This window comes from Accipiter gentilis, chromosome 3, assembly GCF_929443795.1.
Source record: "Accipiter gentilis chromosome 3, bAccGen1.1, whole genome shotgun sequence".
Lineage (NCBI taxonomy): Eukaryota > Metazoa > Chordata > Aves > Accipitriformes > Accipitridae > Astur > Astur gentilis.
The window spans coordinates 15,947,135-15,964,417 of record NC_064882.1 but is presented as its reverse complement, the minus strand read 5'-3'; the positions used below and the strand labels follow the sequence as shown (position 1 = coordinate 15,964,417).

The 17,283-nt window shown below is 39.9% G+C and overlaps 1 protein-coding gene across 1 annotated transcript in view; it reads left to right on the top strand.

Annotated features, from left to right (window-relative positions):
- The first annotated feature begins 1,058 nt into the window (after window positions 1–1,058).
- The window catches only part of TUSC3 (tumor suppressor candidate 3), a 135,800-nt gene continuing 119,575 nt past the window's right edge, over window positions 1,059–17,283 (top strand). The window contains exon 1 of the mRNA XM_049790928.1: window positions 1,059–1,224. Within this exon, the coding sequence (XP_049646885.1) occupies window positions 1,099–1,224 (126 nt within the window). The 5' untranslated portion in view covers window positions 1,059–1,098. The remainder of the gene's footprint in view (window positions 1,225–17,283) is intronic.

Below are 17,283 nucleotides of genomic sequence, written 5' to 3'. Positions count from 1 at the left end.
TTAAATGCTCAGTGCTAAGATGTCAGCAGTATCATCAAATTAGCACCTGACACTATCATCAAAATACCATCTAAAAATGCTGTGCCCAAAATAAACAAATACTTTTGAATACTCTCTCAGTGCCTCAGCTTTCTGTTTCATTATAGTGTATTGACTATAAAATTCATAAAATTTTTGAGTGACATAGCAAAATCTCCGAAGAAATGAATAGTTCCGTCTTCTGAGTCTTCAGCGCAGATGTGTGTAAATAACTAATGTAGCATAAGTAGCGAGTACTTGGAATTCTAGGGAAAAAAAAGAGGGAAAAAATTAAGTATACGCTCATTAATTTAACATTACCTAGTGTGTGTGCTGCAGTGTGTACCTTCATGGAAAAAAATACACAATCACTGATTTGAAGACTGTATCGTGAACCAGAGTATGAAATTAAAGCTGCATGGCTAATGCTCTGGGAATTAAATTCAAACTAATTGTATTAGTGTATTACATTAATATTATTTTCTGAAAAGGCAGCTTTCTGTGTTTATAGTGAAATCTGAGAAGTGTATGCATGCAAACACGTGGAAAAGGGTCTTCAGGTTTTCTGACAGTCTTTACTCATGATTGCGCTTCGTGCTTCACGCAGCTGCAGCGGGGAACTCAGAGCAGCAGGTAAAGGTGCTCACCCCAACCTCAGGTGAGCAGAAACACCCACCACCCTGGAGGGGACCACCGCTACTTATGGGCTCACAGCCTCGGTACAACGTGCTGCCCCTGACAAAGCTGACAGCAAGCCTCCATTACACGCCATCTGCGTGTAGGCCTGAGTGTGCGGACGCCCGCCGGGTGCCCGACACCCAGGCCTGCCTCAGCGACGGCCCCGCCGCCGCCGCCGCCGCTCTGCCGCCGCCGCCGCCGAAATGGCGTCGCACCGCCTCGGCAGGCACGCGGCGCGGCGCGGCGAGCGGGGGGGGGGAAAGAACTACATTTCCCAGGGGCCGCCGCGCCCCGGGACGATGCGATTGGCCAGCGCCCCAGCCCAATCAGCGGGGAGGAGGTGGGCAGGGGAGCCGCAGGTGCTCGCCGGCGGAGGCTAGCGGCCGGGCGGCGGGGGGGAACATGGCGCTGGGTACCAGGGCACCGCGGCGGCTGCTGCACCTGCCGGCCGGGAGCTGCCTCCTCCTCCTGCTGCTGCTGCTCCTCCTCCTCTGCGGCCAGCTCGGGGGAGGACAGAAGAAGAAGGAGGTAGAAACGTTCGCTTCTTTCGCCATCGCGCCCGGCCGAGGGGCCGGGGCTGCCCTGCCGTGCCGCCGCCTCCCCCTGGGCAGCGCCCGCGGGCGCCGGCGGCGTCCCCCTCCGCCCGGCGCTCTGCGCTCTTCGCTCTTCGCCCTGCCTCCCCCCCGCGCTCCTCCCGCCGCGGGCGCGGGCCTCCCCCCTCCTGCCCCGCCGGCTCCTCTCCCTCCCCAGCCCTGAGGGGGGCGCCTGCGGGGCGGAGGGCGCCGGGCGGCCGCTCACCCGGCCCCGCGGAAGATGGCCGGCCGCCGGCGAAGGCGGCGGCGGCGGCGTCTCCGGGGCAGCCGGGAGCCGGCGCCGCGGCGGCAGGGCGCGGCGCCGGTTTCGCCGTCCCCGGCGTGATGTCCTAGCCCAGGCGGGGTGCCGTCCGTTGTCGTGGGCCTTTAACTCCCCGGGTTTGAGCGCATAAAGGCAAGGGCCGCCGTCCTGTGCTCGGCTGCCCTCCGCGGTGGGCCTCGGGTGCCTCAGCAGGCAGGCGAGGGCGAGGAGCGCTGACCCGCGACGAGCCGTCAGGCGACTGAAGTTGAGCCCCGTGTTTGTGGAGCCAACTTAAAAGAAATGCCCAGAGTTAATAAATAACACTGCAGCAGTGGCAGCAGGTGTGCTGGTGTGGATGCCCTCTCTTCGTGGTGGCTTCTGGATAAGAGAGGTGTGGAGGAAGGAGCAGTTTTAATTCAGTTGCAGCAGCAACCGTCTGTCTTCAGCAACTTTTGTACTTGGGTAGGGGAATGTGCAAAAATGTGAAAACATTTGCCTTCTTCAGGCTTCAGTGTACTAGGGCATACTACGCTTCTCTCCCTAGCTTGCCCTTGATTTCAGCTCAGGTTCTCGTATACCCAGTGTTAGGCCAACCAGTAGAGTTTCTTTACAGTTTCTCTGTAACTTGATTTAGGGGAGGAGGTGACTTTTTACCAAACTGTAGAATTTTATTTTTGGTATTTTTTTTTTTTTTTTACATCTGTTTTCCGCTGTCACTGTTGCCAGAGAACTTGTGCTTTGTGGTGGGGAAGGAGAGGGAAAGAACAATTTTGCTAACAGATCCTCTTTTTGAACTGTCTGCTCAGACAAAGAGAAGAATGGCTCGAAAATTTTTTGTTTGCTTGCTTTGTTGTTCTTTAAAGAACTGTGTAGGTTATTAAAGCTTATAGGCCAAAGAAGTAAAGTGAGGGGGAACACAGAAGGAGGTGCTGATGTCTTCCCTCTAGTGTCCAGTGACAGGACTTGAGGGAATGGCTTTTAAGCTTTAGCTGTCTCAGGGGAACTTCGGATTGGATATTAGGAAAAAGTTCTTCACTGAGAAGGTGGTCAAACACTGGAACAAGCTCCCCAGGGAAGTGGTCATGGCCCCAAGCCTGTCGGTCCTCAAGAAGCTTTTTGGACAATGCTCTTAAGTACATGGTTTAACTTTTAGGTTGCCCTGTGTGGAGTCAGGAGTTGGACTCAGTGGTCCTACCCAGTCCCTTCCAACTCAGGATATTCTATGATTCTAAAAGGCCAAAATTGTTATGTAAAATCCTTGTTTAAGTGTCGAAGTAGTGGTCCGACTTTGTGGTCTTACCAAGTTAAGTAGTAATCTGATAATTGAGATAAATCCCTTGACAAACCCCTTCACTCTAGGCATTCTCTTTTTTCCTCTTTCTGGAAAGAGTAGGGAGTAATGTGTTGCTCTTCTGCTGCTATAATTAACTTCTTTTCAAAACGTTAACTTATTAGGTTTTTTAATAAAATGTGTTTAATGTTTGACACTCTTGATTCTCTCTTGCTGCGATGTACTGGCATTGCAACTTCTGTTGACATTTTCATGTGGAGTGACAGCTGTGCTACCAGGATAGCTGAAATAATCTTTATTTCTTTTTTAAATGGAATCGTTTCCTAACAAGTAAATAATGGCAAATTAAAATGGACATCTACAATTACTTTCTATAAAGTTTCCCCAGTCCTACTGCAGAGGTGGTACATAATGGGATTGAAATGGATACTTTTTGCCTAGCCATTTGGTACTATGGTTCAGGCTGGAATTTCTCCTCTGTAAAGCTTGTTATTAAGTTTTTTTTTCCTTTTTAACTGATTTAATTAACACTTCTCAGTCCTCTGCATCTTTTTACCTCCACTTTTCATTCTTGTTTAGTATTTTTCTCTTAATGCAATGGACTAAATGCTGCTCATGCACACAAAACACTGTTTTTATGCACTACAACTGCACCTTTACAGAAACTAGTGCAACGTTGTGAGTGCTTGCTTCGCTTTAAATGCAGGCTTAAAGGAAAGTGTAACTTCAAGGTTTTCAGGGTTTTATATTATGAATATCACTTCGTATGAGTTGTGTATGTTATAACTAAAGTCTGGCTCCTTTTCCTACCCTACTAACCTCATGTTGAAAACTCTAGTAGTTTGCCCAATGTATATGGGAAAAAACACCTGTATGTGAAAGATGAAACATGAACTTTCTTACAGTAAGCAGTTTGGAAATAACATTTTAAAACTGTTCTGAGGAAAATTATATGCATTGAGAGAGCAAAGGATCTTGTGCTATGGGAGGTTCCTGTTCACAATAGTGGCCAGAAGCACAGTGGTAAAAGGCAAAGATGATGGAGGTTAAATGTGTAAAGTGAACCTAAGTTTTTCCATACAAAAACTGATAAGATTGCTGTAGCTTTTATGGAAGTCGGAAAAATGTTTGAACATACAGTGAATTGTTTCAAAGTGAACCCTGCAAGAGGGAGGTTAACATAGTAGGGTTAAAATGTGTATCTCATGAGATAAAAAGAAGTCACATCTCAGTTTCCTCTTTCCTGCTTGCTTTGTGTGTGTCTTCATTGGGGTGGAAAAAGAGGTTAAGGAGTAGAGAAAGGAAACTTCTTTCCCAGTCAACTTTTTTGAAAACCTTGAGTACTTAAAAAGTACTTGAAAATTAAATACTTGAAAATAAGAAGAACTTGAGGTGTTGGAATTGGAGCTTAAGCAAGGAAGGTATCCTTGGTGAAGACAATGTTTTGTTTTTTTATTTTTTTTTCTTTAAAGCATTGACTATATAGAAAAGTATGCATAAAGTCTGAATGATTAGAGGTGTCTGGATCAGTTGTATGAGCCTGGAAGGTGGAAATAACAGCTTTGCTGAAAGGAGAGGACCAAGTTAAGGTATTAGGTGTTTTTGAAGGACTTACTACTAGCAGAGAAAGATGAATGGGGAAACTAGAGAACATTAGTGTAACTTTCTGTGTTGATTGTGAAATACTATGTTATAGCTGTATTTAGAGTGGAAAATATGTAAGTTCTTAAATTACTAAAATACATTGTCCTATACAGTAAAATATTCGTAATGATAACTAAAGAAACTTTTTCCTGTGACAAGTTACTGAAAAGTACTGTTGTCCGTCTTCAACTTGATTAAATTTGTAAAAATTCAAAGAACTATTAGAGAATGGATTTGAATTAGTTGATGATTAGTCATCTGGTGTCATGGAAGCTATTTCTAGAGTGGCCGCATGAATATGTAAACATACAAACGTTCCTATTGCTTCTCTTTAATCCTGCTGTTCACTTTTCTGCATTGTGGACACCCCTGACAGCTTTAACCCCTGAGGAGATAAATAGAAAACATTGGACTGTCTTAAAATGACCACAGATAAAGTGTAATAATTTGGAAATTAGATGAAGAGCAACACCGTAACTTTCTCCCGTGGCTCACACTTAAAAGCTAACTAGATTTGGAAAGACTGCTTTTATGATTTTAATTCTGGTGCTGAGCAGTACATTTATTTAAAGTGGAGTAAAAACCAGATCTTGGTTATGGAAATAGCAGCAAGTAACTGAAGAAGGACTGTTCTCTTGGAAACTATATTCATAACGGGAAAAAATAATAATTGACTCTTTTCACAACATCCGAGATACTATATTTTGTATTAACATACATACATTTTCTGTAAGGCGTGTTCCCAATCCTTTTGATCCTTTTTATATCTCTTAAACAAATTCTAAGTCGTTAAAACTTTAAAATTGAAAGGAATCAGAATGACAATATTACACTTTGAAATATACTACTTGGTGTTTTATTATAAATTGCTTCGCATGGGCAATTTATATTTATAGATAAGATTTTTTTTGACTGAAACACATAGAAGAACGTTGATTTTGCAATATTAAAAGCATTTCTCATAGAGGGTAAAGTTTATTTTTGAGCTTTCAGGTAGATGATTCAGAAGCTTAGTTAAACCTCTGATATGCAATTGGAGCAGTGATTTTTCTGGAGCGAAGTTTTTCATTACTGCTAAATCTGACGCAGGGAAGCTGCCTGTGTAGACCAACATATCGGCTTTGTTCAAGTGGAGGTATCTTGTTCTTGTTGAGCTTAAATCTACTAAAAAAGATTCTGATGTATAATAACATTGTAGTTACTTTACTTTTCTGTAATGTGAAGTTCTGTAATGTCTTAGTTTGACCTGACTATTTTTGAAGTATTTCAAGACTGGTCTCTCAGTCACTATTCCTTACCTTTTCCACCCTTTCCCCCACTGGGTGTAGAAGTTACGGCAATTGTAGAGAAATTGTAGAAGATAGGGTTGGAAGGACAATCTAACTGAGGCTTTATCCCAAAGCTCAGCTATGCTTTTATTGTTCCTGACAAATGTCTATCTGATGTGCCCTTAGAAGCCTTTAGTGGTGGTGACACTACAACTTCCTTAGGTAACCTATTACTGTGTCTTATAGTTAAAAGGATTTTTGTTCCCAAAGATCTAACCTGAATTTCAGTGTGTTCAATCTCCACATTTTTGAGCCTGTTATTTCTTGTCCTCATCATGACCGTAAAGAACAGATTATTCTTTGATGTCTTCTGCATTTAGACAGAGACTAAAGGTAGCATTTGACGTTTTTTCCAGAGTTTTTTTTTTTTTCTTATAAATAGAAGCAACTGTGTAATTTTTTAAGGCTTTGAGTATTAAATGTGGTAATCTTCCTGAGAGAATCTTCAGTCCTGAACATACTTTCTTCTGTTTTATGTGAAATTAACTGGGATAGATTGGCAGGATCCCCTTGTTTCTGCACCATGTGTTCTTGTTTTCCTTTGGGTTTACACATTGAGCCCGTCTTGGTTATCCGGGGTTACTGATGATTATTATCATGTTCCTTCCCTTGAAGTCAGAATGGTACCTTCTGCTTTAAAATTCCTTTCCTAGTCCAATTCATAGAATCATAGAATCATTTAGGTTGGAAAAGACCTTCAAGATCATCGAGTCCAACCATTAACCATGCCTACTAAACCATGTCCTGAAGTACCCTGTCCACTTGCTTTTTGAATATCTCCAGGAATGGTGACCCAACCACTTCCCTGGGCAGCCCATTCCAATGTTTGACAACCCTCTCAGTAAAATTTTTTTCCTGATATCTAACCTAAATCCCCCTTGCCTCAACTTGAGGCCATTTCCTCTTGTCCTGTCTCCAGCCACCTGACAGAAGAGACCAGCACCCACCTCACTACAACCCCCTTTCAGGTAGTTGTAGAGAGCGATAAGGTCTCGCCTCAGCCTCCTCTTTTCTAGACTAACCAGCCCCAGCTCCCTCAGCCGCTCCTCATAAGACTTGTGCTCCAGGCCCCTCACCAACTTGGCTGCCCTTCTCTGGACATGCTCCAACACCTCAATGTCTTTCTCGTAGTGAGGGGCCCAAAACTGAACACAGGACTCGAGGTGCAGCCTCACCAGTTCACAGGGGAACAACCACCTCCCTGCTCCTGCTGGCCACACTATTTCTGATAGAGGCCAGGATGCCATTGGCCTTCTTGGCCACCTGGGCACACTGCTGGCTCATATTCAGCCGGCTGTCAACCAGCACCCCCAGGTCTTTCTCTGCTGGGCAGCTTTCCAGCCACTGGGGTTGCTGTGACCGAAGTGCGGGACCTGGCACTTGGCCTTGTTGAACTTCATACGATTGACCTCAGCCCGTCGATCCAGCCTGTCCAGATCTCTGCAGAGCCTCCCTACCCTCAGGCAGATCGACCCTGCCTCCCAACTTGGTGTCATCAGCAAACTTGCTGAGGGTGCTCTCAATCCCCTTGTCCAAATCATCGATAAAGGTATTAAACAGAACAGGGCCCAACACCACTTGTGATGTGCCACCAACTGGATTTCACCCCATTCACCACAACCTTCTGGGCTTGTCCATCCATCCAATGAAGAGTACACTTGTCCAAGCCATGAGACGCCACCTTCTCAAGGAGTATGCCATGAGAGACAGTGTCAAAGGCCTTGCTGAAGTCAAGGAAGATAACATCCACAGTCTTTTCCTCATCCACTAGGTGGGTCACCTGGTCATAGAAGGAGATCAGGTTGGTCAAGCAGGACCTGCCTTTCGTAAACCCATGCTGACTGGGCCTGATCCCCTTCTTATCCTGGACTTGCCATGTGAGTGCTTTCAAGACAAACCATTCCATAATCCTCCCTGGTACTGAGGTCATTTGTGGTGGTGTTTCACCATAAATGTAGCAATTCTCACCCTTTCAGAGCTAGGGCCTGCAAAACGTGCAGCAAAGCCTGCTGCCCTTGGTCTCTGTTGCTCCAAAATGGAAAAGGCACTAATTAGTTTCTTCCTCTGTTTCCTGATGCTGTTTTCTATGACCTGTAGCATTCTTTCCTTCTGGTCAATGTTCTGCCTGCCTTTTTAATTTAAAGAAAGAAATTATGAGAAATGTGGTAGAGGACGTGGAGAAAAAAAGAAAAGAAGAAAAAAGATGTTTGATGGATGAGGAATGTTCAGCATAGATTAAATGGCATGTGTAGTATGAGACAGATTCTTGATGTCTTGGGATCTCTGATACTATTGCAACAAAATAGTGATAATTACAACTTAAGTTTTTTCTCTTTATGTCTTGAAATTCTGTTTAACATTAAACTTGAATATAAAGTCTTTTTGGTCTTCTAATCATTAAAATTTTGGGTTTGCTCTCCAGACTGTGCAGTACTGCATGTTTTTGCTTTTCAAACAGCATGCAGGAAAAAGTTTGGCAGTTATACCCGGTATAGACTCCTCTTTAAAAACTTTATTAACAACTGAGATGTGACAGAGGTTTAATCTGTGAAGGGAAACTCTGTCTATAGATTTGGCTTCAAGCCATTTTAAAGAGGTATTTTAAGTGGAGGGTTTATATCCAGTTGTGTAATTTGCCATTTTATCTATTGTTGCTGTAGAGAGACAGGAGGTTTGGTTTTGGTTTTTTTTTTTATTCAATGCTTAAAGCTTTAAAATAACTGTCCTGGGTTTGAAGTGAAATAACAGTGATAAGTTGTGCCTGAAATGTAAAATTCTTTAAATGCAATTCTAAATGTTTTTCTCTACTCTGTCCTAAAAAGAATGGGAAAAAAATGTTTGCAACAATTCTTTATTTTCTGATGATTTTTACAAGCAGCAAACCCCTCTATATACCTTCCTCTTTTATTCCTAATTAACTAAATTTTTGGAGAAACTTGACAAAATTAACTAGCAGTTCTTATTTTAACAAATCTGTATAGAAAACCTTGATGTCTTCAGTGATTGCATACAATAAGTGAAATAAAGGATGCTTACAGCATCTTGATAGCATTTTGTAATTGGATTACTGAAACTTTTCTGTCCCAGATGTCTCCATTTGGCATCCTTGCTGTCATAAGACAGATCAGTGGCGTAATTGATCTTTTCCCCTGTTCCGTTCTATAACCATTTATACAGCACATCCTGTGCAACCACATGGAAAATACAGATTGTATCTGCTTGAGTTCTAAGTGCTCTGGAAAAATCAGTCAGTACAATTAGAGTGGGGAAAGCATTGAGGTTTTTTGTTATTGTTTTGGGTCTTCAGATTTATCCTCTTCCTTTTTAAAAGTGTTTTGAAGGTCACATTTTATTGGCTAAGATAACAATCAGAGCTAAAAAAAGGAACTTTTGTTTTAGGCCTCTTCCTCATATTCTAATAAATCCGAAAGGAAGCATAATAAAAAAGTATTGTTAACTTTTCATTGAATGCTATGAGATATTATAAGATATCTATATAAGAACATGTTCTTTAATGTTTGGTGCATATATCAAATGTAATAATGATTCTTTTTCTTGTTAGAACTTCAATAATAAGGAATTGCCATGAAATAAGTTGAAAGATATTTTATAGTGATCCTCAAAGCTCCATTTCAGATAGAGAAACTCCTATTTTTATATGCTATTATTGCAAGTCCTTCACATTCTAAGAAAGATAAGCAAATTGATAACTTGCATTGAATGGATTGCTGCTTTTATGACAGAATTTAAAAAAAAAAAACCCTGGCAATATTTTGGTGACATAAAATAGTCCCAGAAATTTGAAATGGAAATGATTTGCAGCCGTGCCAGTACAGGCTTCTTCATGACAACACTCTTCTTTGTGATTGCTAAAGTGGTGGCAGGACTTCTGTCATTTTTCTGGGGAGACTGTTCTCCCACCTAATAGGATTTACTGTTAGGTTTTTATTTTCTTCTGATGATTGTATCTGATAATACCGTTTTCCAATACCCCAAGTTCTTCATCTTCATCTTAAGTTGTTGCAGTCCTTAGCCTAATTATGCCATTACATTACTTTTTCTTGTTCTTTTCTTCTGAATCTAAAGCAAATTACTTTTGAATTTCAAATGTGCTGGTCATTAAGCTTAGTAGAGTTTGGCTGTGTTGTATAAAACATTTGTATATCAAGTTTATAACGTAAGTGGTAATTACAGTTGTGCAGTCCCTTTGTGGAATGACATTTTGAGCTCACAGAGTTGCTTGAGGTTGTAGGCTACAGCATCTGCTGCTTGAAGGATAAAAACTATCTTCTGTTCTGCTTTTAGTTTGGCTTTTTAATAATTTCATATTACTATGAATTACATATTACAGCTGTCCTCTCTACTATTAAAAACCTAGCATGTTCAGTTACTTTCCTTATCCAGTTGCCTTACATAGGCCAACTATGACAAAGTCTAGTCCTGAATCTTGCATATTACATTTCTGTTTAACTTTTGTAGGTTTAGATATGCATGTGTTCGTGTCTGACCCATGTAAATGTCTCCTCAATGGAGATTTTTGAGCTTGTAGAGCAAAAGTGTAGTTAATATAGTAAAAAATCCTACTTAAAACATAAGGTTATTTCTGTGTTTTATTTTATAACTTCTAAACGTTTTTGAAGCTTGATTGTTTTATGAAGTCCTTTGATACTTAGCCAGTTTTTCATGACTTATGAAAATAATTGACACTTGTTCAGCTAATTAATTAGCTAACTCCCTTAATACAGCACTTTATCAGGTCCTGCTGACTACACATTCAGGCTTTTTCAGGTATTTTGTTTCTTGGATCTTGTCAGTGGCAGCCATGCATTCTGCATCTAAAGTTAAGCCTTTAACTCAAAACTGTGCTATCCTCCAAGAGTCTGTTTCTTTTGAATAATGAATTCTTATATTTATATTGCAATGTTTTTTTCTGCACTATGCTGCAGAATATAGTTATTTTAACAATAAAGTAAGAGAGGCATTTTTTTGGTTGGTGCTGCTTAAACTTTTCCTGGTAATTGTAGCCTCTTTGTCTTTGTTTACTTTAGTCATTCAAATTATTACTTAAAACATTTTGTTCTTTTTCCTTCTCTTAGTTATCATGAACTCCATGTGACCATCTTCTACTTTTGGTAGTAAACTAGAATGAAATCAAAATTGCATTTAATCCATAATTACTAAATTCACTGGGGTACTGATATACTAAAAATATGAAACTTAATAATTTTTATTTTTAATCCTATTAGAGTATTTTAATGTGAATCTTCATCTTTCTGTAAAAGACCTAACTAGAGACTCAGACTCTGCAAGTGTGATTAATGTGTGGGATGATAAAACTGAGCAGACAGGATGCTTTGAAATATATCTCCTTTCTCTACTCTGTTTTTTGAAGGTTATCTAACAGTATAAAGAAGGTATTTGAATACAAGTAGAAATCTGTTTTGACTGACAGAGGTAATGCTTTTCTAGATACCCTAGAAGTTGCAGGGCTAGGACTACATACAGTGAAGGAATGAATTAGCTATACCAGCATATGTTTAGGTGTTTGTGCAAAGAGAGGAATTCAAGCTACAATTAGGTGAGGTATTTGTGGAGCAACTTAGTAATGGAAGGAGTAGGGCACCTCATAGGTTGCACTGCCAGCACTCTGCATAGTCAGTGATCTTGAACTGGGGAATAGATAATGCAAAAGGTTGTTTCTGAAATCTTGTCCTTCTCTAGATTTTGGATTCTTTAGTCAGAACTGTAAGGCTGCGCTGTCCACTCTGGACTGTCCAGAATTTGGTATAATTTCCTAACATAGAAGATGTCCTGGTAAAGTATTGTGCAGACTTCAGCTACAGGAGGAGATAGTGGTGATGCTAATACTTTGAGATCTGTGTACAACATGGTCCTTAAATTATAACAATAGAAAAGCAAAGTAAGAATGTAGTTGCTTGATGAGAGTATTGCTTTCTTTTTCTTCTTTCTCCACATGGTGATGTATTTATGGTTAAGGTAGTATGTACTCTGGGTCCTGTTCAGATCATGTAAATGGTGCAACTATGCCTATCGATTGTGGTTTACAGGATATGATTTCAGGGATCTCTCCTGAGATGTGGGACTTGAATATCTCCATGTTGGTGAAGACCATAGTGAATCCCCTTCACCTTACTTGGTCAAACGCTCTAAAATTTAGAGGAGTGCACAAATGCACACAGCAGTAAGTGGGTTTTGTTTTCAAGCATGCTTTTTAAAGTATGTTTTCTGTGATGCCTTTTACTGAGATGTTTTTGGGTATCAATTAGGTATATTCAGATTGTGCTTAAGATCAGATGCCTAGGGGAATTAATACACTTGCTACCTACTTCATCAGTCTCTTCAGTGGGGCCGTAACTTGATCTCACTGCAAAGTCTGGCATGTTTAAGTGTAGGGCATGTTCAGAGGTCTAGAGAGCATTGAGAGTTCTTCCTCCTCCTTTACTGCTGTGTCTGAATTTTTTTTTTTTTTTACATGTAGGCTATGCAACTTGGTATTTGGATATGAAGTGGAATTACTACAAGTTGTAGATGCGTATGGTTAATGAACTCCATTACCTTCTATCTACAGATCTGGCGAGTGAAAAACAAGTTAGCCAAACATGCAAACCTCATGTCCAGTGTAACATTACACATCCTGGTGACTTAAATGGAAATCCCATCCCATGTTTCCCTGAACAGTGTGTTTTGGAAAACAAAGGCAACTTGCTGAAATTAACTTCTTTGACAAAGCTGGGGTTTTTATTATTATTGGGCTGGAGGATAGTAAAAGTACATAAGGGAAAATAAAAACTATTAAAAGCTGTCTTGAAGAGGGCATGAATTGCCAGGGATTTATGTTCATTCTAGCTGTATTGTATACAACAATCTCTTTGAGAGGCTACCTTGCCTTACATTTTTTGAAATAGAAGATTTTTTTTTTACTGCAATAACTAGACTAGCAGAATTAATGGAATATATAAATAGGTTAATATGACACTAAATGCAGTGCTTTACTGTAAAAGTATGAAGAAGTGAAACTTTTTATTTGCTTTTACAATTGTACCTTTCTGACCTCATTTCCAAAAAAATGCTTTAGATTTTTATCAACCATTTGGGTTGCTGGTACACTGTAAGAAGGCTTTTGGGCTATCTATTAATCTAGTAGTTGAGTATTGCAAAAATCAGTTTGAAGTGGATCAATCTTTATGGTGATGAATGACTGAAGTTGATAAGGTTTCTTCTTATCAGCTACCAGCCATATGCCTTAAATGGAATTGCTGCTAATGACACATAAAACTTCATTAGTAGCTAGATTCCTCCTGCATGTTCACTCAGCAAGTCCTAGATTCTCCTAACTTACCTCATGCTGAAATGTGACTTGCTCAATGAGTGGCCCGATCAGGCAAGAGTGTTAAATCTGATCAGCTTTTTCTTTTCTATGAGCAGTTGACCTGAATTTGAGGCAAAATGCCTGTGAAATATGATGCCACACAAATTGCATGTAAATATATTAAAAAGCACACAATAAGATACACACATTTCTAAAAAGACAAGTTTTGATCATCCAAACAAATATTGCTTTGATCCAGCAGGAATATTTTGGTCATGCTGTTTAAATGTGCCCTTTTATTACAGTTAAGCAGTAATTGTTATCACAAAATCCAGATGGCAATATTTGGTAATTGCATTCAGGAAATCATTCTAACGGTATTCTTTTTCTTTAAGGAAACATGACATGACCTTGCCTTATAAAATACTAAAAATGTTTACCAGGTTTAACTGTTAAGACTTAAGAGAAGCCAAGTTCAATGATCAAAGGTATGCAGGAGTGAGAGTCCTTAACTCTTTTAGGAATCTGTTAGAGGATAGAAACTGGTAGTGCTAAGTTGACTGAATTTTATGTTATTTTTGCATCACACTTCTAAATGTTTTGGTCATGGTTTGTGCTCTTGGGAACCATATGATGGCTCAGCTTTAATGCATTTCACTGGGAGCTTTTTCATCTTTCAGTTCTATGCCTGATTTCTATCAAAGCTTCCAAATGAAGTGGAAAGAGAATGGCAGGAATTTCTTTAGAATTTCAAGAAGGACATCAGTCCTAGGAAGCTTAATCCAAATTCAAGATGTAGGACTGTTATGCCTCTTACTTGTCCACAGCAGAAGGATTCAATTGTTGACAATGTGACGGTGCTTTGAGTGGGTGAGGCAGAAATTGTTCAGAACTTGACAGGAATGGTGCATTAATACTGAAGTTACTGAGTAAATATTTTCCTTCTGTCGTGAGACACTTTCTCTTCTAAGCTAGGTGTGTATAGAAGCTCTTGTCTATAAGTTTTCTTCAAATCTCTGTTTATTGATAGTAGTGCACTAACTTCTTTAGCGGGCAATTTGTTTAGAAACTAAGATAAAACATTATTAATATCCGCTGGGCAGGCTGCAGATATTATCATTGTTTTTCATTTCCTCTATGCTTTTTTTGGTTTGGGGCCTTGCTAATAATTTTCCATTTAAAATGCATGGTAGGCTTTCTCATTTTTCTATTTCTTTCCTCTAAGCTCAATAAATCAGTCAATACAGATAGATGGGTTTATATATATATATATATATATACACACACACAGATATATATACACACATACACACAGTGGTTTGCCCTGTTCTATGTGAAATAGCTTTTACCTTGGCATTGACAGCTGTGAGTTTTTGTCTTCCTGTAACTATGAACCTAAATCCTGTAAATGATAAAGTGCTTTAACCAGACCTCATGGAGAATGTAGCTTTCAGAGTAAAATGTTAATCTAAAATGCTCTTGAGTAACTGTGTATTGGTTCTGGAGGTTGCCAACATTATTCAGTTTCTTTAAAAGTAATATGCACCTGAAGTTCTGCTTTTGTACGTATGGAAGGACAATCCTCATCTGATTTTGGCATCTTGTGTTTTAGCCCACTCTGTGTACAGAAACTAGGCATTCTTATGTCATTGTGTGCTACAAACTTTGTAACATTCACAGTAGGATTTTTTTTTTGTCAGTGAAATGTCACATCTCAACCTTTTCTACAGGAGTGTTGTGATTAGAGCGTGTCTGGGAAACTGAAATAGTGAGAGCAGTTGCTATTCTTTTGGTTTCTGGGAAATGATATCCTGCTTCACATAAAGGATCCTAAACAGTTGTCTGTCTGCTCCTCTGGGTGCTTGGATCCTCTTAAGGTGGTCTGCTTTATTGTTTTAATTCAAAAAGCAGGCTCCTGCTCTGAAGCGCATCAGTTGCTCTCCCTCTGCGATGCATTGTTTGCACTCCAAAATGGTCTCTGAGTATGTGAACTGGATTCTATTACTGAAATTAAACTAAAGCGTGCACTCCAGAAATGCAGGTAATGCACTTCAATTGCTAATCCACATTCAGTCCTTGGAACCAGTTTAGAATTAGTTTGAAGCAGAATCCTGCAGGGTGTGGGTATTAAAGTTTCAGCACCAGCTGTTTTGTTCTGTAGACCCGTCCGTTTGCATTGCACTACTTGCTGATATTGATCTAGTCAAACTGTCCTCTTGCACAGGCACAGAGCTTCGAAGAAGGTTGCAGGATTCACTGGGTCACAGAGGAGCAACAAGAGGGAAGGCAATTTTCTAGCTGAACGATGATCATTTGAAACAGGGAAGTCCCGAGTTCCCACAGCTATTTATACGTTTAATCCAATAACTGTTTAGTGTAAAACATTGTAATACAATCTGTTCAAGTAGGTTTACTTGTCCACCATCTGGACATGAGTGCTGCCTGCCAAACCTCTAAGTTGGGGAACACATGGAGGGCAGTGAAAGAAATCAAGGTTACTTTTAAGTAGTGAGGGTTCTTCAGGATAACCTCTGTACCCTCACTTTTTCCATTTAAGCTATTGTCACCTTCTCAGTTGTAACTGCCTTTGTCAGTGGAGGTGGCTGAAGGAAGTGCCCTATGCCCAGTGCTGAAAGTACCAGCCCTTGAGTATTTAGAAGTAATGGGGACCTTGTTGGGAACATAAAGGTGCTTGAATAGTGATTTTTCTTTTGGTGTTCTAGGCTGTTTCTGTGTTACAACAATGTGGAGGAGGGGGAGATTACACAAAATCTGAGTTTTAAGTACCTGGTGGCAAGCAGAAATTTGTTCAGATCTGGAATTGCTAGCTCTGGTCTCAGTTCCTGTTTGCTCTAGATCCACATTCCTCAGTTAACTACTTCTGTGTGACTTAGTTAAACTAAATACCATGTTACATCTACAGATACCAAGCAAAAGAGAGTATAGCACAAGATTATAGTGGTATTTGATTTAGTTTATAGGTGGTCAAATGTCACCATATTTGACTTGGTTTTAATGGAATGCTAGATGGGGGGGGGGAGGCACTAAAGCCGATTATTTTAGTGCAAAATACTTTATACTGTAGAAAACATCTTAGTAAGTGGGCTACACCAGAAAACAATGACGCCTGGAGTCATCTCACTCCAGGCTTTTAGTTGAGATATTGTTATTGGTGGTTTAGCAACCTGTAGTGCCATCAGTAATGGTACTGATGGAGACAGTTCCACCTATGTAAGAACTGAATGATATTTCCATCCTCAGCCCCTTTATAAATTTAGGACAAATATACTGATGCCTTAGGTATGTTCATTTTACAAGAGCCTCAAGTGAGCTATGTTGGAGACATCGTAAGTCCAAGTATATATTGCATATTCAGATGACATGTAGTTTCGTAGAAAGTAGAACTTTTGTCTTTAATTGCATTTTTCTTGTCCTACTGTGTTCAAGTGGTATTACAGTTGTGTTAGTGTATTAGTCTATTGGCATGTATCTTAAGTGATTCAAAAAATCTAGGTGAAGCTGCTCTGTTATAGCAACATCAGTTTTTTGAGCAATGAATGCATTGTGCTCTCATGCAGAACTCCTGCTTGCTTGGCTGTGAGGGAGAAAATTAGAAATTTATTAGCTGATATAGCAGCTTTTTTTTCCAAAGTAATTTGAAGTCTACTTCTCCCGAGAAGTGAAAATGGAACTTTTCCTGAATTTAATGAACTGTTTTGGTAATAAAAATGTTCTGGAGGAAACACATTTTCACTCAAGTCTTTACACTGAATCTTGAGTCTACGGAGAGTTAAGTGTGCTTTAAAAATGAGCTTAGAGAGACAGTTTTAGCTGGTTTTCATCATTAGATATGTAGTCACTTTTCCTAAGAATGAAAAATGTGTAGACCTTTAAGAATTGGATTCCAGGTTAATTTTGGACATTAATTTTAGAAGGTAAAAATTTGGACTTCATCATATATCCATGTTTTTATGAGAACACAGTGTTATTTTGGTAAACACATCAAATTCGTACTTTTCTAATGTAGACATTAATTCCACTTCCAGTTCCCTCAATGAGGGTTATTGAGTTATCCACTATTAAGTACCTGAATTTTTAATATTCAGCACAAATTAATGCTGAGTATGGGTGTTTAAATGGCTGTTTCTTAACATATTTGA